Here is a 24,681-nt window from a genome sequence, read left to right as displayed (position 1 = left end):
TGCACAAGAAGTTTCTAGATAACCATTAAAAAGAAGCCCTCAAAATTATTCATTTTGATCATTCCCAATGGAAGAGAGGCCCATTCAGTAAAGTTGCCTGTCAGTAACCTTTCTCTTCCTTCCTTTCCCCAATGAGTTTGGGGTACATTTTACAATTTGACTGAGGTTGTCTGTAGAAGCAGAGGTCTCCTCAGATATTACTTCTTCATAGTAAGCCATGGGAGAGGCAATTAGGTTAAAATCAGCATATTCAAATAGAGGAGTTGGGTCTCAACTACAACACTGTATAAACAGGAGAGCCAGCCCAGCTTTTTAAATTCAGCTGCTCATGTAAGTACTTATTTTCCTTTAAATTAAGCATCCAATGCAGACAGTCCTCAGTACAAACTTTCCTTCTCTCTGGAGTTAACCTGCACCTCACCAAGGCAGCATCCATGAGGAGAGGTGACCTACTGCAGCAGACTCATGACAGAGTCAGAAAGGAAGAGACTGGCTCTTGGGCTAACACACCCAAAGCACATTTCTGTCACAGTAGGGCACTTTATGATTGCCCCAAAATGTACCAAGGGTTTCCTAGTTCTCTATCTGCTGCTGAAACCTGGCATCCTGCTGTTAATGTAAAGTTGCACATTGGAAACCATTTGTGTGCTTCCATCTCTTTGCTTGCTTTAAAATCTGACACACTTTGAGTACAGCATCACATGATAAACATTAAAATATTTTAAAATGAAAATAGCAAATGCCAGTGGCTGTACCTGTCAGGAGAAGTCAGCCTAGATCTGAGTACTTTTTAAAATTCAGCACAAAAAAAAATCTGGATCTGAGATAAATAATGAACTTAACATGAAGGTCCACTTCTCTTTTTCTTTCCCCTCCAGTTTACACTGTACACTGCTCCTTTCTCTTCCCTAGCTACTTCCACCTCAGGGAACAACAAAGAATGAAGGTTCCACTCCTCTACCAGAAACTCCTAGGTTTGCCTCACCTTGCACACTTGAATTGGTCCACTGCACTTAGGCTTGCCCTGGTCCCTGAGCACACATAAGTCACTGCAGTAAGCACCAGTAAATGGAAGTTTAACATCTGTGTGATGCAGAGTTCAAAAGGCAAATGAACTCAGGGCAGGGGGAAGAGGATTATGAGCAGCTAGCAAATGTAGTTTAGGGTACAATGCAGAGTAAGTACAGCATTTTACAAACCCATGGAGAAGGACAGCTTTGGAGATCAATTAAACCAATGGCAGAAGGAAGCTGAGGTACCCTTATTTTAAGTATCCTACTTTAAGAACATACTCAGAGCCTTCTCTAGTCACTTATGTGACATGCAATGTGTGACCTGCTATCCAAAGCACAGAATAACTTTGCAGACTTGCTGAAAACCCAGAATGAACACAACAACCTTCCATCCCCATTACCCTTGCAGGGCACTGTTAGGGATCCCCAAAGTAATGAAGCTCCAACAACACATATGGGTATCAAGACACTTCCATGGCTGAAAAAGCTATGTATAGGACTAAGCAGTTTTCCCCTCCCCAGTGTGAAGAGATTATCCAATATCCTTGGTACCCTTTTAATACCTTTCCCTCTACTTAATCTCCTTTATAGGAATCAATCTGTTTGCAGACCATAAAAACATCCAGAATAGCAGCACTACACGAAGAACAAGGAATCCTCCTCCTCCAGCTCTGCACATCTACACGATGATCTCTGTAGTGACACAGGGACACCAGAATACCTAAAAAAATGCCTGAAGCCAGAGGAACTGTGCTCTAAGAGCTCAAGTCTCTAACATTTAGCTTGAGTGTACAGGCACTGTCCTCTAGAGTAGCAGTCCAGCAGCGCAGGACTACAGGCACAGCAGGCAAAGCAAAAAACCCAGCTGTGGATCTGGAACATGAGAGATACTTTGTAAGAAGCTTCACACAGAGGAAGACATCACTGAAAAGAAGGAAGGTTTCAGCCCATTAACAGCTGTAAGAATACCACCCTGACTACTCTAGAGAGTCGTAGTCCTGCCAAACCTCCAAGTCAGGAAACTACAGCCTCTCCAAAGCAATTTTGGATGGCTAGAGTTGGAGGAGCCTTCCTTGCTCCAACCCCACTGCACACAACTGCTTTGAGCTCACACAGCTTTTGAGTGTGTCCATAGCAGAGACAGTGGCCTTTCTTAGCAGCAATGGGCCAAAATACTTTGGTGGTTGGAGCCTGATTCTCCAGCAGTTCTACACCAGTAGAACTTGTCCTTATGGAGGAAATCTCAGTTTACATCAGCACAACTGAGAAGAGAGAATCAGAAGGTCACGTTAAATGTTTAGGAGGAAGTGGAGGTTATAGGCCATGTTCAGCCTCACTGGGGAACAAACGTATCCAAGCTCTGGCTAGAAGGATGGGGACTGTGAGGGAGGAAAAGCTTTAGACACAAAAGCACACAGGGAATGCATATGGGTGAAATATGGGCTCTCACAAATAAAACAGAAACCGCAGAGCTCCCCAAAGCCGACTTTCCTAGAAACCAGATATTATCTTTTTGATACTCGCCCTCATTAGACAGCAAGTAATAAAACCTATTAGTGAAAAATTCATCTCCCCTGCCCCTTGCCCTGGCCCACCCCCACCACATGCCCTCCTGCTCTGATCCTCTCTCTCTTCTAGGATGGCTGCGATTTGTTCTGAGAAGCGACAGGTTTATAGGTTAGCCGACACCTTCTCTCTGTGGAATTTTAATTAACTTCTCCCATCGTCAATATGTTAAGGAGCAGGGTTCCCATTATACGAGGTCAGCAGCGTGTTTCAGGCCCTGCTATATCAGCCGTCAAATTGAAGAATTAATGACGTGGCTAATTGGCTCTAATTCTCCACACCCCCCTCCCTAAAATATGGAGGGGTAAGGGAGGGTGCAGTAGGGTGGGCTAGTGGGAGAGGCTGGTACAGTCCACAGTCTCATAAAAAAAATGAGAGTGCACAATTTAAGCCCACTTGTTCATGGGGTAGCTGTTCCACCACCTCCAATTTATCACCCTGCAGGGAGGAAAGAGGGGGTGGGGAGACTGAGGGTAAATATTGTGACAGAGAGTGTGCACAAGCGTGCACACCAGGGAGAGGAACACTGTCCTGACAAGAGGCCACGGCAGTAGTTCATCACTTAGGAGCAGGAAGCAGAATGCCACTGGTCTCTAACCAGCCAGGTGCCTGAGCCAGAAAAGGGACCCTTGCAGCACAGAAGACAGCAAAGGGCTTCTATCTCACATCTTGCAGCAACACTAATGCATGTGGCACTTCTTCAAAAACACTAATTGTCTCAAACACTCGGAGCAAAGGAACAAGGCAACAGTAAAATCATAGCGAGCCTCGAGTGTCATTTGTCTGATAAAGCCATTAGCTCCATACTGCTAAGTTTCTGCTGCCTGCAAAACAAGCTAGGAAATTTAACAAGGACAGCAGTTGTGGACAGTATTTTGGTTTTGCACGAGCCTAAAATTCAACAGTTGCAGACATCACATGAGCAGCAACAGCAGCTCTTCCTCCCCTCTTCCTTGAGGTATACTGAGGAAGAACCTCTCTTGCATGTAGACTAGTTTAACAGGGAACCAGAGAGACAGATCATTGCTGGTCAGTGTAAGATTTTAGCAGTGAGAGTTTTGCAGATTTTAACTTCCTCAAGAACAGCAGCACTTCAAAGAACACCCCAGAAGACACTGGTGTAGGTATTGCTGACCGTGCTGAAGTTGTACTTGTAGCATTATACCTGCACTAGAAGCACAAAGCTACAGGCAACACCTGAACTCCACTTCATCTTTGTCAGTTCAACATGTTCAAAAAAACTGAGTTTTAACTACTGCATGCAGCTCTCAAGCAGGAACCTTTTTGTTCAGCATGTCTTCTGCTTGAGAATGAGAATACAAGTTGGCATCTTTTCAGCAGAGAAAATCTCCAGAGGATCCAGCTCACTGTTTCTAATTAACAAGTCAGCGTTCCTTCGTCAAGAAAGAACGAACAGGTCCCACCTGAGGCACTAAGAGGAACCCAGCACCACCTTCACGGCCTCTTTATGAGGAGATCACTCTGCTGGTATAGGAAATAAAGACCACATGCTCTTCCCTGAGCTCCTGCTGCAGGCACAAGCACCTGATCAGTCTCCACACAAATCACGTCCCTGAACTGTCACATTGGTGCCGCAGAAAGATTTGTGGACACACAGCCTATCCAACTCCTTTACTTCTCTCTGCTGAAAATTGGGAATAAAGAGATCTGTTACCTTAATAATGGGCTGATAGCAATGGACCACACTCGATCCTCTGTCTGTACTGTATGTAGACACTGACCAACTCTGCCTGTGGACAGGGACCAAACCTAAAGAAAGAGATGTATGTTATGCCACATCACCCAAAATTGCAGAAGGTAGGATGCATACTGCTAATATTGTGCTGGATGAGCTGCCCAAACTGCCATGTTTACCTTCCCAGAGACCATCTCCCTGAATTCCAATTACTTATTTTAGGGGAGCAGAGCCTTCAATTGTTGGCAGAAATAAGCACTTGAAGTCACAAAAATATTCAGCTTATAAGTATGATCTTTCACCCCACTGGTAACAGAGAGCACTCCCATCACCACTTGCTGTCTAAGGGCAGCACTCAATCATCTTCTGCAGTTAAATAAATGACAATTAGGATTTGTTCAAATATATTCTCTTGAACAGTGTGGGAAGACTTAGTAGCATCCCTAGAAAATTTCCATTATATTAACTATAAAGTTAATCATTCACCAGCCTGTAAAATGACCTTCTTTTATAAGACCCCCCCCCCTCGCTTTAAACCAAGTTTTTCAACTGTACCCCAAATCGTTTTCAAAGTGGCTGCCCTTGCTCACAGACAGTATGAGAGAATTCCTTCCCTCCCACAACAGTGCAAACATCTCCTTCCACCAGTTCACCCCTTTGTTTCTGGGTCCTAATAAAGGCTCCAAAATTCTTGCTGGGGCCTCTGCTAGTGGCCCTCATTTTCTCCATCTTGCCATCATTCTTGGCCCACAGGACTCAAGCCCCCCAGTTGTCTGTAACCAACCCCCAATGTTTTGCTTCAAGACTTCAAAGCGTGGAGTGCCCTATTTGTTTGTTTGTTGATAATGCCCAGGATTGCAGGCTATTCTTGTCAGCGGGGAATTTAGCACCTAGTGTCAGCAAAAGCAGCAGAAAAGCTTAACTCCTTTAAGGCATCCCTATCTCCTACAGGTTAAAAATATTGCTCAGAGCACACTATCTGCTGCCTATCACACAGGAATGTACATTAACAGCTCTTCAGGGCTTAGTCCTAATCAACACTCAGCAGAGCCCTCAATAGCTTAGACACTTAGAGCCCCTTTAAAAGGTTGGCAGGGATTCCCTTCCACCCTCCAAGAGTCTCATTCACGCAAACAAGACAGCCTACAAAAGAGATGATAAAAAATAAGAGGTGAACATCCCCAGAGTATATGCTGTGGGGAGTACTGGGTGGGCAAGATCTCACATTAGCTCTAAGAAAAACAGCTTGAAATTCCCCTCTGGGCTTCAGGAATTTGTTCTCAAGGTCGGGGATGTCTGTCCTCCAGCTGTCAGAGAAGTAGCAAGAAGGCACTCTCCCAGAAAAGAGGATCCACAGACCACAGAGGAGCAGCACAACTAAAGTGTGAGACAAAGCAGCATCAAGGTCTTGCTCCCAGGAGGCAAACAGCAACTCCAAAATTGCCTTTTGCATCTGAACATTGCTTGCTTTTACTTGAAAGTGACTTTACTCAGGAGTACATCTTTACAGAGGGACCAACAAAAATAAATAGGGTCATGCTGCTTCACACACTTCTTAAAAAACCTTTAAAGATAAATTTAAGTCTTTCTTTGCTTCACTTTCCCTCTTGAAAAACAGGAATTAGCTAGTTTTCCTCTTATCTCCATGAATGCTCTATGATATGAATCAGCACTAAGAGTGTCGATCAACCTACCCCGAGTAAAAGCCAATATATAACATTCAACATAGTGCAACCACTTCCAATAATAAAACAAGTGGTTGTGAAGATACTATAGGTACTACTGCATCATGCTAGCAGGATAAGGGTGAAACATCTGTGTAGAGCTTTCTAAACTGATTACACAGCTCAGAGGAACAACTCTCCAGGTCCACACAGGCACAAAGCATTGCCAAACATATCCAGAAAGACAAAAATCAACAAGGCTCTGCCCCATAAAGAAATAGTCAAAAATTATGTGACAGGACCCAGTGATGTCAGCTGGAAAAGAGCCAACAATACTCATAGTCTAACTTCATTCCAGGTTTGCAAACCAAGAATCATTGGGAAAAAAAAAAGCAAACCCCACACAAACAAATAAAATAAACAAACCACAAAGTCAGTAAATAACCATAGATTTGGAAAAGAGATCATATCCTTTACAGAGATTAAATATATAACAGAGAGCATGCTAAACCACATTGCAATGTTAAATCACAAAACAAGGATGGGTTTGAGATCCATATAGCAAACTTCACACTAACTGGCATCTCCACTACAGTGTAGACAGACGTACAGGCAAAGAAGCAAAATATCAGCTGCTGCCTTCTGCACTTCCAAGTTTAAGCCAGCAGCTGATGCTGTAAATTACTGCCAAATCTCTTTCTAACAAGCCTGGCAGAGCAAGCATCTTTTCAGAGACATGAGCCAAGACAGTCAGCATTCCTCCTGCAAGGAGTACAGGGCTCACAACATTCTGCTGACACTTAAATATTCATGGCACAAGACCTCTGAAGTCACCTCTACAGCAGCACCTGCAGCTGCTGAAACATTCCCTGCTCACCTTCGCTGTTCGGTCCCGGGAGCCGCTGACAATGAGGCCACCTTGGAAATCCACACAATTCACCTCCTGTTCATGTGCAGAGAACTTGACACTGTAGGAGCCATGGATCTTGTGAAGGACAATACTGCCATCTCTGAAAAACAAATCCACACGCAGGGAATTTGTATCCCTTGGACATGCACCTTCCACCAATGCTTTGGAGTGCTACAAAAAGATCAGGACTGGTCTCTGACAGGGGCTGAAATTCATGCAGCATTATTAACCCTCCACTCTTCACGCATCACCAGTTGTCTTGTAATTCCACATCCAGGCCAGTTAAAGCCTGATCTGATGCACATGAAAATTTTCCTGGCTATCTTTCCATCCTTCACTTTGTGTTAAGCTGCAGAAACTATAGTAAAGCAGCCATTCCTCCTCCTACTGCCTTGAGCCTGCCAGAATTCTGCCTGTATGCTGAAGGGTTGGAATAAGGGAACAAGCGAGAGGACATTCTCACCCATGTCCAAGCCTCAGCTTTTCATTCATTTCAGAGCAGTTGTGCAGAGTGCTGTGCTTTGAACTAACTACACAGACATTTAGACCTTTTTCAACCAATGCAGTTACAGGTATTTTAAATGTAAGCCTGCATTTCCACCTGAATTTTGGTCTACAGTTCACAGGTGAGAGTCCCACGATACCCAGCACAGACTGCCATGCTTGTCTCTCCCAATTCTGCACTTAACTGTTGTGTATATTTTTAAAGTTTTAGTTATTAATGGACACCCTGTCACTTGCTGTAACTGTAAAAGGCAAAATTAATTGGAGAAGTGTGTGTGTGTGCTGGAAGGCTTGGCAATTTTTCTCCTCTCCACAATTATATCAATGGGTCTAATAAACACACACTTGTCTCTAGAAAACATTCTGCACCACTGCAGTCCCAGCTAACCAGCAGTACTGATTATTAGAACAGTCTAGCTACCCTGGCTCTAACAAGTAAAGAAATAAAACTTGCACAGCAGTAAGGTTTGCCTGATCAGTCAATCCCGATCCAACAATCCTGTGGGTATCAACACAAGTTTACAAGATCAAAGGACACTTTTTAAGGTCAACAGCATGAGACACAGCTCTTTCACTGCTGCAGGAGAAGCTTTTTCAGGCCAGAACCAAAATTATAAGAGAGGAAGCAGCAGCAGCTGACCACAGCCAAGCATGAGGACACTGTGTAGCAAAACTGGCCCCTCCGCTCTGGGCTGGAGTTATACAGAACCTTTCCAACTTCAGTGGCAAAACCCTCAGTCTCCTTCATTCACCCAACTTACCCCCCTCCACTGACAATGTGGGAGTTGACAAGAACAAAACGACACACGTCCTCCTGGTGGCCAGAGAAGATGGCTTGAGGGTGACGCTGCAGGCCTGTCCCCTCTGCACAGAGGTGATAGGCCTGGATGTTCTCTGCTTGAGACAGGTAGAGATACTCGCCATCCAGCTCCATCCAGGGCATCAAACTGCAAACAGACAGCAGGTTGGGGGCATGCAGGAGTGGGGAGAAGAAAACGAAACAAAACAACCTCACTGAAAAAGAAAAAAATAATTCCATATGCAAACATATCAACAAAAACAAATGCCCGCTGAAGAAAAGTGAAGTTGAAATGGCAGGTCACATGCAAAAGCAGGGTTTAATATAGCAGCACAGCTACAAGTGAAGCTTCTCCAGCAACATAAAAAGCAGATTACATTGATGGCATTTTTCTAACCAAGAGCTGAGAAAAAAGAAACATGGAATCTCCAAAAGAGAAATGGCCAAAAGTCTAGTGAGCAGAGATAGGAAATAGTTAAGGGCCCCTGAACCTGCACGAGGTCTGTACTTTTCAGGAAACTAGACTCTGGTGCTGGTGAGTTATGCCAAGCATTTCTAAGAGAGCATTCAATGTGAGGCTGTTGGTGCAAACAATCACTCTTGATCCTGAACACTATTTGCTGGTGCCCAGCAGAGACCACAATGCCACAGTGCCACTGTTCCACACATGTCTAAGCAGGGGAGCATGTCACCAAACTACAACAGCTCTTCCTACAGACAAAAAGTCACCTGCCTCCTGCACTCTGAGGCTACCCAAGAACTTTATGCTCATCATACAGAGGAGTTATTTTTCTACATTCACACCTCTTCCCCTGATGAGTAATAAGCTTTAGAGCAAGCTCTTGATTTCTGTTGCCCATCTTTCAGAACAGCCCATGCACCCTTTTTGCCTCTGCTTTATGTGGGACAGCAGCAGGTTTGTACAGACAAGTTCCAAGCCAAGAGCAGTGGAGCCAAAAAAACTATTCCAAAGTATTTTGGAGATTGATGTTATATATGGAAAATATGCCTTGCTTTTTGGGAAGCTAAGAAGAGGAGCTGATAAGAAATATCTGAATCAAGTCTTCCATCTCAAGAAGTTTATTTATTCTTGAAACAAAAGCAGAATACAGAAGAAAATAGGATACAATACACAATTAGTGAGATCTTTGTTCAAGATTTTGCTTTTGTGTAGCCAACAGAGAATCAGCAAATAAGATTTCAGGATATAGAGAGGCCAGATATAAAGACACATGAGACTTGTGGGGCATGTGTGAAATTGTCTCTGCTCTGCAGTCATTGCCAAGTGCACCAATGTCCATGGAGACACCAAGCAAATCCAAGCCTTTCTACAGAGTAGTATTTCTGTTTTCAAACTCTTCAGGAACAAATGGCTTTGAAAGCAGTGCAGCATCTCATAAAAACCTGCCTCCCTCTTTTTTTCAGATCATTTGTCCTCAGAGGTCATGATTTTCTGTCATCAGAGTCATTACACACAGCCGTACCTCATAACATTACAATGAACAACTAGAAACAAGCAAGAGGATAAGATTGCTCATTAGACAGAAGGTTTCTGCTTGCCTGTATTAATCTCCAGTAACAGGTTTTTAATCATATGGACAAAGCAGTTGAGTTTGTAATATTCATCTGGGACTTGATCATATACATGGAAAAAGTAAGAGGCATCTTCAGAGCAGGAGCTTTGGGTATAGGCAAGCTTTGATTTCCCCTTCCTTCCTCCACTCCTACACAGTCCCCTAAAAGCAAGTGAATATCCAGCTTACCTAGGCTACAGCCAGTTTCTGTGGCTCTCCTTTTGCAGAAGTTTAGCTTTTTACCTTTTTCTATGGCTTTTTCATAAGGAGAAGTAACAAATCCAAAGCAGGATAAATGAAAATTAGGGATGCCATTTGGATGGTGGCCTCATTAAATCAGTCCTTGCCTTTTCACTTGGGAAGCTGCTTTAGTAATGATCTCTAATATCCACAGAGCCTGTCTTCACAGATGGTTGCAAGCACTTCAAAGGCAGGTATACAACCTGCACCAAAACCCACTGTGCTCATTACAGCTGTTCCCAGGACTTTAGACAAGAAGTGGCACATTATCCACCACTTCAATCTACACAGCACAAAAAGGTATGAAAGCTCAGTAGAAAGTCCCTGCTCTTCAGCAGCTAACAATCCATAGTCTTTCTCATTTTTCCTTCGGTCTGACGTGAAGGGTAAAAATTTATGTGTGCTGCTTAGACAAGAGACCTATCTTGTGTTCTGCTTTGAAAGCCAAGTGCACCTTTGCAAACAAGAAGTTAACAACAAGCTTCTAACATTAGTGTCAAATACACTTTTTTTTTTTAAGTGAAGGAGAAAAGCATGAGAATGAAGGAGGAAAAGGCAGATGCATGGCAATTAGCATTTTAGATTTATACATTCAAATCAGGGTCCAGGATAAATCACCAGAGATAAACAAAGCATTTTGAGGGGACACCTAAGTCCACATCTGGGATCAAGGTGAGCTCATTGTGAGAGCAGGACAAAGGATTGCTTATGGTATACAGCAGAAGACATGAATCCAACAGTTTGAAATCTGTAGTAAAGGTTGCTAAATGCAACTAGAACTGTGCAGATCAGAATGAAGACGAATTCAAATTACTAGGAAAGAAACTCCTGACACTCAGCATGAATTCCCAGAGCAAGGCTGCAACTCTGGTTACCCCACACTCAGCTAGCCAGCAACAACCAAAGTAAGCCAGTAGCAAACACTCATAAGGCCCCATGGAGCACAAGGAGCAGGAAACATCTCATTTCAGGGCACAGGAACAAACCCAAGGCCCCACAGCAGCTGTCACATAATAAAGAAGAAGAGAAAGAAGCCACTTGCTTGCATTTCCATTTCAGGACTGTCTCCCTCCGGCAGCGTCCGTGCCTCCAGTTCTGAGACACCTTCACCCTCTCCTTCACTGGAATGCCAGCAGCTCTGCAGACAGAGGAGGAAAGATGAAATTAGCAACCAAGACTGATGCCTTCTAGACAACAAATGGACTCAAGATGGTCACAAGTAAGCTCTCACCCTGTTTCCACAATGATCAACTGACACACATTGATGGTGCCAGAGCCACTACAAGTGAGCACATTCATGAGCACTGACAGGAAAGGAACACTGACAAGAGTTGGGGATTACCAGCAAAGAAAGCCACCTCTGATAATCACAAACCTTAAATGTGATAAAGACTTTACCAAGCATACTGAATGCAGCACAGGTTCAGACAAAAAAATATAATCTAAACAAGATGACACAGAAAGAAGCCACCAGAAGAACCAGAGATATAGGACATCATCTGACAAGAGCCATTTAAGACAAGGACAAAACCACACAAGAACAGATGGAGGAAACACTAGTCAGAACACCAAATCAAGAGACTTTCTATCCAGAAGGACTAGTAAAGAAACTGCTCCAGATTCTCACCTGTTTGACAATCACATAACCACATACAATAGTCAGAAATCAAGATGTGTCCAAACTAAACATAAAATACATTCATGTGCATATACCACCCAATGTGCACACATACCCCAAGAAAAATTATCTTTTGCAGCAGCTCACCAAAGGATAGAGAATTCCAGTGTATCACTGGAAAATTCTCTCTTTACAATCAAAGCTACTAAAAGAGAGACTGGCTCATATAGCTGTTACTGGGTTACAAATGTTATTGGAATGAGCTGAGACAAACCAAGATCAACACTCTTCAACATGTGACAAAAAGTCAGAATCACAGAGACCTGGGACCAAGCTCTCCTTAGAGTCTACATGAATATACCCAGTTCAAGCAGCTGTTCAACACCTCTTCTGTTTTCATGATCCAGAGTTGATTAAAGACACAGGGAAAGGCAGCTTTAGCTCCCATCTTTCTCATATCATAAATTTAATTATTCAATATCCTTGCTGGAGCTGCTTAGGTAGAAAAGATCAGAAAACTACAAACAAGAACAAACTCTAGAAGTTATCCTTTGTAACTAGGGGTTATGAACAACTTTCAAGACTGCAGGAGTTTATCTCACTTTCATGCATTCATGCATTCATGCATTTCTCAACAGATGCATAGGAAGAAGGGAAGATCCTCGAGAGATGGGAACTGTTGCCTCATCAGAATCAGTTTCCTCCTCCCATCTCTATATTCCCTCCAATCCACTTCCCAAAAGTAGCATTTATTGGGTATGTTGTCATTTTTAAAATAAAGATTAGCTCCCTGTAAATAAACATCTCCTGTGGTTGTTAATGGGTGTAGGAATCTCTAACCTGGCCGTGGGGTCTGGCCAGATTCTTATTTTCCCAGCCTTCCTTCCATAGCCTCAGGCTCTCTTTTTTCCCTGGCACTTAGTCACCATTATAATTTGACTGCATTCCTGGGCATGTGACCCATTTTAAACAAAAACAGAAACCACACACAGAAAAGCTTTTCATCCTCTAGAAAGCTTTGCAAGTTTATGTTTATGATCAGTAGAGCCACACCAATTAAAACTGAATTTAGAAAGCTACAGGCTCTTTATTTTTCATAGCCATTTAGAAACAAACAAACAAAACCAAAATAGAGTTAGAGTAGGCTGCGAGAAGAGGAATTCCTTCTTTAAAGGGAGCATTTGCAAGAGCTCATGAGGCTAGATAGTGTCTGGGATGAGGAATGCACAGTACTGAAAGTCAGGTCAGGTCCACTCTCATCACTGCTTATTGCTCTCCCAGACAGAGTTCAGGCTCTCCGCCTACATCCCATTCCATTCATTACTCCAAAATACTTCTCCTCCATACACTCAGCCCTCAGTTAAGTTCTCCCCACATACAGATTTTAAGTCACCAGCTTGCACAATGATGGAAAACACACTCATGCCACATTCCCCTCCCAACACATGCTGGCCCAACCAGACATTCTGAGCTCAATGCATAAACCCTACTAAGACTAGAAGTAATTTCCAAGGCTCTGGAAAAGGTGACTCCAAGGTCAGAAAAGCAGCTACTACCTTACCCTGTTGGGCCCTTTTCTAGCAGGCCTTGACTCTCCTGCTGAAAATGGAAGTTCTGAAGAGTCACACGTAGGCTTGGCCCAGAGCCCCAGTTCACTCTTGAAGTTACTCCTCTAACAGACACCTCCTTCTCTCCCACATATGAACAGTTCCTGTCTGGAGGGGATGAAGGTTGGGTGGGGAGACTATATGGGTGAGGTCTGATGGGATTTGGGAGGGGGGTGGTGATGATGTTATGTCTTTTTTTTTTTACTCTTAAGAGATATATTATTCATCCAGCCTTCCTCCTCCATATAGCAACTCTGCATGCAGGTAATTGAAACACGTCTCCTTTTATATCCCAGACATTTTATTTATTCAAAATAGATGCAAGAAAAGGAACAGAATATATGGAGAAAGATGAGGTAGAAATTGGACTGATACATCCCTCCCCTTTGCCAATTATGGGGCAGCAAAGATTGAAGTGCAGTGCTGCTCAGAGAAATTTGATCCCTTGTATCAGAGGTTAAATCAAGCCCAGTTATAGAATCAAGTGCTGAGATACAATTTCATCATTTGATTTGTTTCCTCAACAGCACCCCCCCCAGAACAAGTCCCAGAATATATCAGAAACGTGATGAGTATCACTGCAATGCATGAGAACAATTCTCAAATCTTAGTAAGTTAAAAAGGGCATCACAAACTTGACAATTTGATAAAAAAAATCCTTTTCTCCCCTACAAGAGCCTGTTTTGTTTCAGTCATGACCAAGACACTTTCTACACTTGCAAACTTTTCAGAATTTTTCCATGATGACCTGAGGCAATCAACAGACATCACACAACTGAGTGGTTGACTTAACTAGGTACCTCTTACTTCAGCAACTGTGTTGAACATCCAAAGATTCAGGAGACTAAGCCACCTTATGAAGTCAAATGCTAAATAAAATGCTATGGAGGGAAGACTATCCACTGGCAAATGAATACCTTGATTTTTCTTAGTGCAAAACCCAGAAAAATACTAAGGCACATGTTTAAAATGCAGCACATGCTTAAGTACTCTGTGAAATCAAGATCTTGGCATTTGTGCTCCCATAGAAGACACCCAGCAGTGAACTTCAAGACTGCTGAAGGCTGACTCACTGGGGAAGGACTGCTATTTTTAGCAGGATCTACACAGGCCTGCATCAGAAAGCAACTGAGGTACAGTTCAGCATCCTAGAAGGATGACAGGAAATACAGGATGAAGGATCCAGTGAACACTGATTATGAAAACACAATTAAATTCAAGCAAAATGGTCTTAAAGCCCTTTAGAGAGCATCATCTTACACCTCTTCTAGGGCATCACAATTATCAATATTTGATAAAGTTACATTACTCAGGACATGCAGGGTTATCTTTGTTATTACCTAATTGTCACCAAAAAGCACTCCATCAGGATCCCAAATCTTAGTGCAATACATGATCTGAGCCAATGCATGTTTCCAATTGCATACACTCCTGATGGAGGCTCCCTTTACAAAGACTTTGTTATACTAAGAAAGAGAAGGTGAACAGTCTGAGAGAGAGCTCCAAGAGTAAAGTCATCCCAAGCAACCCATTATAAAGGATTTTTCATTTCCCCCTTCCTACCCCTCCTCACCCTACAAAAAAAGCTAAAAGTATTTTTCTCAAATTATGAATTTCCTCTCTTTCTTGGCAGAGTTACCAAAAGAAATGTAATATTCCTTCTGGAGCCCACTTCCCAGCTGCTGAAGTAAGAGACTGGAACTGTCCCCACACAGCACCACTGACCCAGGTGACCTCAGGTACCAAGGCAATTTCTGGCCTGGGCCCCAAAATGAAGCAACAAAAGAATCACTCAGCCAGGGCATGTCACCTCCTAAAGCTTCACCTCCAACAGATCTTGCCTTTAATGATCCCCTCCCCATCCAAAGTCCTTTGCCACCAGAAATGGTATTTCTGCAACAGCAGGAGCTTCTGTGCTGTACTGCATCCCAGGGAGATTTCTGCTGGCTGTCTACAATTTCAGCATGTGCCAAAACAGTGGTGCCTGCAACAACATAGACCGTGTTACAGAAGATAACACCAACATGTCATACCCTGTATTTTCCCAGCTGCATGGGGCACCCTAATCCACCAAAGTCCTTCATGTTTCGTTACATTTTAAGTACTGAAGAGCTCATCTGGAAATGCAAGTTTGCAGAGACCCGCTGAGACTGAATTTCTTCTGTGGATAAAATCTGTTGTCTGCATAAAAGCTGTCACCAGCCTGCCTGAGGCCTGACTGGAAGGGTCATGCAGAGAAAAAACAGGTCACAGTGGCTAAGCCCCACTATCAACCTTGGCCCTGTGGCAAGGCTGGCTAACACAAGGACCAACTGCACTTATTTGTGTAGTCAGGACACACCTGTTGAGTGGCAGGGCCTCAGTGCAGCTACAAGTCATGGGCCACCAACAGCCAGCCAAGAGGGAAAAGCTATTTATGTCAGGAGCCCCTGTTGCTGTCCTCAACCAGTCGGCCGGCTTTCAAAATGTCTCTTCCAGGACAAAAATTCCAACTGCATTCTTTTAGCACATGACCCTTATTTAGCTTACTGCCATGTTCAGCCTGTCCTCTGTGCTCCCCTCTCCCTATGGGACATGGGTTCAAACAGCTCCAAGAGGGAAGAGAGCTCTGCCCACAGTTCCTCACTGTTCCTTGCTTCCTCTGCTGTGTCTATGCCATCTCAAATGTTACCAGCCTGTCAGCTGCTCCACTAAACAGCTCTTGTGAACAAGTCACCTCATGAAGAAGGCAGAGAATGTCATAATACCCAGAGGTGCAAATAAATTTCTGTGCACACACCAAGGACACACAGTTTCACAAAGGCTTCCCAAAAAAAAAAACCCAACACTACCAAGACTGAGCCAGGCCACTCTGCCATCAGATGCCCTCACTGCAATGGGATATTGGCTAGAAATTCCAGGCAGGATTTGGACTCTCTGCCAGGGAGCAGGCTTTTTAGAGCCAAAATCTGGGCTTCTTCAAAAAATGCACTGCCCTGGAAAGATTATGAGAAAACCTGAAGCTGCTGAAGAGGTGTCATCTGTATTCTGGTTTAAAAGAGTAGATTGTCATAGTAGCACTCGGATAGAATAAAATAACCCATAGCTAGTCCAACAGGGTAACAGCAACAACCAAAGCACACATATTTTAAGCCCTGAACTACATAAAATTCTTCTTCCTCTTTGAACTTGTGAAGATCTTAATGGAAGAGTAGGTAGGCCTCAAAGAACTCTTACAAACAACTTCACATTCCTAAAAAAAGCAGGAGTTTCAAAGTTGTGGAGCTGTCCTGGCAGATCTGTCCTGCTCAGCACTAACAGTTTAACACAGAGTGTGAATAATTGTAACAGCAGTTTATAAAAATCACTGACTTTTCCAGCACAAAGCAAGAGCTGCATTCCCTCCTCCAAAGCTTTTTCTGTTACTGCAATATCCTCCCTAGAGTATTCTCCTCTGCATCATCTGCACCAGTTCATTGCCTTCTTCATTTCTGTCTTAAAGTAATGAAACTTTCCTTTTAAAACAAGTTTTAAAAGATGAAGGAAACTGAAGCAGCTTTACAAGCATTCACACTCCCTCCCCCTCCAGTGGTGAAGGCTGAGGTCTCCTGTGATTGCTGCAGTTTGCATTTGGATTTGACTTGCATAGATTGGCCATTTCCTGCTCCTGTAGGTGTATACATTTTTCCAAGATCTGGAGAAAACACAGCTTTTATTAACTCACCAAAATGCTTACACAAGCTCTTAAATGCTCATAGATGATAAATCTCTCCATTAATGAATCTGCTTCTCTGAACTGGAGAATACACCAAGATCCTAGTGGGAAAGGCAGAACAGGAGACAGGGAAAGAGAAAACATGCAGTGGAACATTTCTATATTTTGACTTCTATTAATACATTACAAAGAGCAAATTGTCAAGCTATTTAGGTTCCAACTTCTAACCTGCCCTCTAAAATTCCTTTGTAACAAAGAGGAAATAAGTTTAGCCCAGCTGCAACTTTATTCCTTTCTTCCATTCCTTAAATAAAGAATCACCTTACAATGAGCTCTTTGCCTCTCCAATTTCTCCAGTCCAAGGTGGTCCAGCAAGCAGGCCCTGGATAAAGGCTTAAAGCACCCTCTGCTATTCCTGGCTCTGACACTGACCTGCTGCACAGAGGGCAGCTTGGTTGACATCTCCCTGCCTCTCCTTCCCCTTCAGCCCTTGTTTACTCTGGCTATTTAGGCAGCAAGCTCATCAGGGCAGAGACTGCTCTTGCTGGGCCTGTACAACAGCTGGCAAAACAGACACAGACTGCAGGACACAACTGTAATATCACTATATCACCAAAACCCCCAAAGGCTTTGTGTTACTACTCAGCTAGAGTTTAGCTGCAGAAAGTGTTGTTAAGCCTTAACTTTTCTGTGATATGCTGCCATGCATTTTTGAAATGAAAAATTCTCTTTTCACCTTATATCATGAAGAAGTGGGTCAGCTTTTACTTCAGCTGCTCCTATGACTGAGTAAGCAAAAATCTTAGCATAGGGACTCTTTCTACCATACTCATGACAAGGTCTTATAGCATTACAAGTCTATATATAAAATTACCTTGTCTGTACAGAAGTGACAACCTGATTTGGAGAGACTCACAGTTCAGATGCCAAGAAGCACATCCATCAAAAGCCACTCCATATTTCCATAATAGTGACACAATATTGTATTGAACATTTACTTACTGATTCAATGAAGAAACAGCACATTTTTAACCCTGAGAATGTGCTTTAAGAACTCTTCCAGGTCACCCTAATATACAGTGACTCAGGTGGACATGAACCTAGTGATTCCCTTTTGCCAAAGGAATGAAGATACAGATACACCCCTCTAAGCAAACTTCTTTCTTCTCCTCCAAGTGTACAGTTGAATCCAGACCTTAAATACTTAACTTGGCTTACATCTGTGACTCCCATTTGGCTGAATCTACCAGAAAGGGAAAATATGAGAGATTGTCCATGTAGCAAATATGCCTTTCAGCATAGCAGCTAGTGTCTGGGCTCAAGTCCACGTCTTCCTTTGATATCATTAGCAACTTAATTTAATATTATTTAATCACAAGTATGTGTCTAGAGATTACCACAGCTGGCAAATTTTAAAAGTATGTAGCCAGGATGACAATTTTAAAAATTAGATAAAATTGAATTTTTTTCCATATACTACTATTTTTCTTCCCCAGGCTGCTAACACCTAGGGGTTTGCAACCAGTTTCTTATCAATCTTACTTCTTCCCTATTTTAGCAGAAAGAAGTTTTATAAGGAAGCTGACTGTGCAAACAGTTTTTTCACATACAGGCTTGTTCCTTCTGATCTTTGTTGTTACAATTATCTGAAGATATACCCAACAGAAACATTTTACAGAAATAGTGTCATTTGCAAGTTAATCACCTTTTTAAAAATGGGAAAGTGGGGGCAGGGGTTAAGTTACACAGCTATCTCCTTTAGGCTCAAATGTATTGCTATTCACAAAGCATTAACAGATGGCTTATCAAAAGCCACTTAACAGCAGAAATGATCAAACTATTCTGAGATGGATTTTTGTTTTAAACTGTAAATACTCCCTAGACTAGTTTTTAACTTATGCCAGCCTCCCAGGGACCATCATCTTAAGATCTAATGTGAGAACCATGCACGTTATTTCATTAAGTACATTAACCATAAACGGTTCCAGCCTTTGCTTTCTCAACTGCACACAGTAATGCACAAAATCCTCTCAAAAGTAAAAACTACTGTTCACCTCATGCAACATTAGCCAAAACATGCAATAGAAGCTTCAGCTCCTGAGTAAGTCAAAGTCCAGCCTTGACAAACTCAAGAGTTATTCCATATCTCTAAGAAAGCACAGTTATCAGGAAGGTCCAGCTATCCATCATCTTCATCATCATTCTATTTACACAGTAACATTTTAGCTTAAATATCTATTCAGCTCAAATTTTGCCTTCAGTGAGCAATCTATCTAGTTCTTACTTAAAACTGCTATTCAGAAGGACCCTGCACCCAGAAGCCTGCCTAAACTCCCACCCCAACTTGTACTGATTACTCAAATAAAATACAGTATCTCTGCAAATCCTACTCCCTCAATTGCAAGAGCAGTCATCTGGGAGATTGCTCTTGACCTTCAGGACATGCATGAGGAATAAGTGCTACAGAAGAGACATGGCTAGTTAAAACCCTTGAGCTGCCACAGAGACTGCTAAATGCTCCTTCAGCTAAGTACAGATTTTACACATGCAGCCATACTGGTTCTTCTGCAGATGTTCAGATATCCAAACCTCCTGGTTCTGTAATATGTCCTTGCCTTTTACCTGTTGCCAAACTCTCTACCTTACTGGAGTAAAACTCCTACAACTCCCTCCAGATGTTGGATCTCCACCAAGAGAAAACAAGTGTTTGTTTTTCAGGTATTCTCTGTAGGATTTGGTACACTTTTTCAAGGAACTGGAGACTTTCTGGGCCTTCTATGAAGTTAAAAATAATTAAAGGAATCATCCTCCAGATATATCTCAAGGTTTCTTCATGACCACTTGTAATGTAACATAGTGTGTTACCCATGATTGAACTCTCCAGGACCAAGGAAGTGCTGACCAACGCTGAAAGCAGCTCTCAGTAGTGGAGTTGTTTGAGGAAAACTTGAAAATAGGGCACAGCAAAAAGACATCCTAGAATTACTAAAAAAAAAAACCATACCTTGTTCATAGCAAATCTAACAGCACTGAAATCCCTGTGAGTTCATGATACTCAAGCAGCCTTCCCTTCTCTGAAACCCTCTGACCTAGCAAATCTCTTCTGTAGCTGTTTATAGACCTGCATTCCCCCACAGGGGGAAGTGGTGGTCCTTACACACACTGCACCTGCTCTGCTGTACACCTGATCCCTCCTGCAACTGAAGGAGCAGAGTATCACCTTATTCTTAATGAAAAATACAGAACTTCATTTCCTCAGGAGACAAAATCATATATCACAGTAGACAAGAGTCCAATGCACAGCCATTCTGCAGTGCTTATTCCTGCTGACTTCCAAGGGAACTGCACTTAAGTTCCAACTTGTGAACACCGAGGGGGTTGAAGTGCTGGCCTGAAAACCCAACACAAGGATTTTCAAGACCACAAAATTTCTGCTCCTGCCAGCAGAAGCCATAATTGTTTCTCTAAAGTCTATGCATTGATGAGACAGCAACATCAGACAGCAAAATAGGGGTCAAAACCTGCTATCCCCTTCTTTTGAGTCATGTCACCACAGTGTTTATGGAAACTGAGTCACTGAATGACAAACAAGATCCATGCTGGCAACTAAAGAAGAGCCATAGGAAGGGATTCATAGATCCTAAGAACACAAACTTCTCTTGGGATTCTTAAATGAGGAAGAAAAGCCCACCTTGTGAGGTTGCCTCCAAGTGGCATTTGGTACACAGCCAAATTTGAGAGAGGAAAGGCAAACTCTGGATCCTCACCAGCCACTGCCAAGGCCCAAGCCCCAAAGGCACCACATGCAGAAAGATGCTGGTATCATACACACTGCAAAGCCTAGAGGGCTTGACCCTATTCCTACCCCATGTTGTGCTGTTGAACTGAAGGACAAATAAAGACTCCACAAAAAAAAAACCTCTAACAATTCCTACTCACAAAACTTTAAAACCCAGAAGCCATGAAATGTCCAGGAATCACTTTCTCTGTGCCAGCCATCACCATTTATACCAGCAAGTTGCTCTGTGAGAACCTAACACGTGTTCCTGGGGGCCCAGAAAAGCTCTTTCAGCTAAGAATGCACTAAGCCCACTCTCCAGCCTTTTCCCAGGATGCCATCCCAGGCCTTGCTCCCGTGCAGCTTTTTATCTGAGGTGTTTTCAAGACCATGGCAGGGATCACTGCTCAGAAGTGTGGAGAGCGTGTGGGTATACAGGATCCACCCCAGCTGCACAAGCAGCTCTGTCTGTCTCCCCATGCTCCAACCTCCCCCAGCCTTGAAGGCCCCAAACCTCAGTGTTTGGATGGGTCTGGGAATTGAGAAAATCACACAATTATTAGGGCTGGAAAAGACCTCTGGATATAATCTAGTCCAATCTCCCTGTCAAGGCAGGGTGACCCAGAGCAGGTTACACAGCCACGAGTCCAGGTGGATTTTGAATGTCCCCAGAGGGAGGGAGACTCCATGCACTCCCTCAGAAATGCTTTGCCACCCTCAGCAAAAGTTCTTCCTCATGCTGACGTGAAACTTTGTTTTAGTTTGTGGACATCGCTACTCATCCTTTGAGACACTTATTTGCATTGATGAGATCCTTCTCAGTCATCTCTAGACTGAACAGGCCTGGCTCCCACAGTGTCTCCCAACAGGGAACATGTTCCAGACCCTTATTCCTCGTGGCCTCCGCTGGACCCTCACCCACAGCTCCTGGTATTGAGGAGGCCAGTAGCGGACACAGCTCTCCAGCTGTGGACTCGCGTTAGTGCTGGGCCTGCCGCTCAGACACCCGCGTACCGCCGCCAGCGCGGCCGCTCCCTCGCGGGCACGAGGCGCCTCCCCCAGCGCTCTGGGCAGCGCCGCCAGCCCGGGGCGGCCATCGGCCGCTCCCTCCAGCCAGGCCCTTCCCGCGCCCTCGCCGCCCCTCCTGGCGCAGGGAAAGGGCGGCGCAACCGCTCGGGAATGGCCCCGCGTCCCCCGCCCCTCGCGGCCCAGCGGCGGCCACGCCAGCGCCGCGGCCCTGGCAACCGGCCGGGCCGCCGCATCCCCGGCCTTTCCCGGCCGCCGCGGCCGCCGCCCCCCGCCCTTCCGCCGGGAAGGCCGCGCTTACAGGTCGGTGCCGAGCTGGGTGAAGCCGGAGTTGAGGCAGCCGCGGGCTATGCGCCTCCAGAGGACATCGCGGCTGCTGAGGAAGCGCAGGCGGCGGCAGACCTGGGCCAGGCGGCCCAAGGCCTGCGCGTCCAGGTAGGAGCAGATGAGGAGCAGCAGCTCCTCAGGTAAGGCCCAGAGCGGGGAGGGGGGGGAGGCGGCCCGGGATCCCCCCTCCGCCCGGGGGGACCGGGGGCTGCCCTTCCTCCCCATGGAGCAGCAGCTCCCGCCCCTCCTCCCCGGGAGCCGGAGCTGCTGCTGCCCGGGGGAGGCCCGGCCATGGACGGGGCAGCCGCTCCCCAGTCACATGGGGCAGGAGCCGCTGCCTGTCACTGCCCCCCTCCGGGGGAGGAGGCGGCCGCCGGCACCGGAGGGAGCACGGGCCGCCGAGCCCACCCTCGTTAGCGGATTAATTCATTAACGGGAGCCGCTGGGACTCCCCCTGTGCCGCTTGCCCTCCCCCACACCCCCTCGCCACTCCATGACCGCCGCATGGGTCTGTATCTTCCGATCTGGGATTAGAAACGTCACCTGATCCGAGTGTTCATTAATAACGTGAGCAATTAATGGTGGGGATGGTGATCCCAGGTAACCAGAACATCTGCCTCACCACCTGGAGCAACACCAGCTAGGTGCTGCACTCCTGCAAAGGAAGGTGAACAGCAAGGTGATTAATGCTCATTAATTATCCTTGACCAGGGTCAGGAGTGCCTGTCACCCATGAAGTGACAGCAGGGGTCATCTGGTGCTGCACAGCAGTTTTCAACACTCCCAAATTCCTGTGACACATAAAAGAAAGGGTCTTCCCCACATGAGAGCAGGCCTTTCTCCAATGGATTTAGGGCTGGTTTTTCACCAGTACCTTTCCTGCAGTCCATTCCCCCCTCCAGAGCTCCACAGAGTGGGGTCTGGAAAGTGCTCCCAGTTCACACGTGTGTGTACACATCCACAAGGACACCACCTCGAAAGAACGTAATAACTGAGTCATTGTTGCCATCCACAGGAGCCTGGAGTACTGACAACACAGAAGGATTCTGGTCCAAAATGGCAAAGTAACTCTCCACAGACAGTGAACCAGGAAAATATGAGTCTGGTGCTGTGTTATTCTTTCTTATAGTACTTTCCACTCTACAGAAGCCTGAAATGCTGGGGAAATTTCTCCCTCAGAATAAGAAAAAAATAGATAAGTTATAAGAAGTTCATCATCTGCCTAGAATGCTTTGCACAGGTATCACTTAGCCACCACAATCTACATCTCATTTTGCAGGGTGGAGTAGGATAATAAATTTCAGCATATAATGAGCTTACCATCGTATACAGGCCATTTGACAGCACTTGCATCCTATTCCAGAAGGTCATCTTGTCTGTCTAATCTCAAGGTCCCAAATACTTCTTTGAAAAAATCACCAGGTCTGGAAGTCTCATATTTTAGAGGTTCAAAACTGCCAGATAAGGAACTCTCTGGTCCATGACACTGAGTTTTAATACACCCTGGAAATCAGGGAAGTTTCAGAAATAGATTTTTTATCAGCATTTTTAAGGAGTGATGTCTGAAGTAATTAAAAAATTCTCAACCTGAGCTCAGGTGCAGTAACAGCGCATCTAGTACAGGACTTAAGTAGCCAGCTGAAAAGGAGGTAATACAATGAATTTTGCTTAAGATTATGAAAACTGTGTGAATGAAAATGAAAGTTTTATGTCAATTTCATATCTTTCTGATGATATAGAGTTTGATTCTTTTTGTAACAGACTACAATATTGTCTGAAACATTAAAATTATTAAAAGCTGAATGACTTCTCTGTCTTAAGTTGTTATTGTAAAGACATATTTATTATCAAGTTGGTCTTTCTCCAGTGGGATCCCACAGAGACTGCTTATACACCCCACACTATTTAATATTTTTACTGACAATCTGAAAAAAATCTGAAATCCTTTTTAGCAAAGCTTTGTAGGAGGCACGAAGCATGGGGCAAGAAGCAAAGGATTGCTTATGGCTGCATACCCCTAAGTTAAGTTTAGGCATAATCACATCATATGTATTTCAATCAAGCCAAATGTAAAGTCTCACATCTTGGAACAAAGGATGTAGGTCACACTGAAAGGATGTAACTCTATCCTGCAAAGCTGCAATTCCGTAAAGACTTCATTAAGATGAATAATCAGCTGAACGTGAGCTCCTTCTGCAGTGCTGTGACCAAAGGGCTGGGCTAGTGCTGTCCTGGGAAAAACACAAGAGCTGGGAGTTCTTTTACCTCTGGTTTTGACTCTGTTGTGACTGTTTTGGAAATAATTTGCCCAGACAACACTTCAAGAAGGATGTTTAAAAACTAAAAAAGTTTCAAAGAAGAGTAGTAAAGAATGATTTCAGAACTGTCAAACATGTTTTGTAGTAAGACCCAAAAAGCTCAATCTATTTTAGCTTTCTAAAGAGAAGGTTAAGGTGTGAGGTGGCCATACCTTATGAGCACTGAAACAGGAAAAAAAATCTGGGTCTTCCATTTAGCAGACAAAGAGATAAGATCTCTTAACAGAAGGTGATGGGAAACAAATTCATTAATAAAGTGTGCTTTTGTAGTGAATAAAATCAACTGTTGAAACAGCTTCCCAAGATTTATGGTAGATTCACCATTACTGGGTTTATAAAAAACAATA

At 44.1% G+C, this 24,681-nt stretch overlaps 1 protein-coding gene and 1 long non-coding RNA gene across 2 annotated transcripts in view; one reads left to right on the top strand and one right to left on the bottom strand.

Annotated features, from left to right (window-relative positions):
• Positions 1–22,983, bottom strand: part of FBXW4 (F-box and WD repeat domain containing 4) — a 60,820-nt gene extending 37,837 nt beyond the window's left edge. Inside the window, 6 exon segments of the mRNA XM_079312455.1 lie at positions 4,255–4,349; positions 6,817–6,949; positions 8,115–8,300; positions 11,009–11,104; positions 21,991–22,174; positions 22,177–22,983. Coding sequence (XP_079168581.1) covers positions 4,255–4,349; positions 6,817–6,949; positions 8,115–8,300; positions 11,009–11,104; positions 21,991–22,174; positions 22,177–22,309 — 827 coding nt within the window. The 5' untranslated portion in view covers positions 22,310–22,983.
• On the top strand, positions 21,988–23,819 carry LOC306805099. Its single transcript, XR_013775115.1, has 2 exons — positions 21,988–22,124; positions 23,032–23,819. It is a non-coding gene; the product is annotated as an uncharacterized lncRNA (long non-coding RNA).
• Positions 23,820–24,681: the final 862 nt, after the last annotated feature.

This window comes from Erithacus rubecula, assembly GCF_903797595.1.
Source record: "Erithacus rubecula genome assembly, chromosome: 9".
In the NCBI taxonomy this organism is placed as follows: domain Eukaryota; kingdom Metazoa; phylum Chordata; class Aves; order Passeriformes; family Muscicapidae; genus Erithacus; species Erithacus rubecula.
Note: the sequence above shows the minus strand (reverse complement) of the source record. Positions and strands in the feature narration are given on the sequence as shown.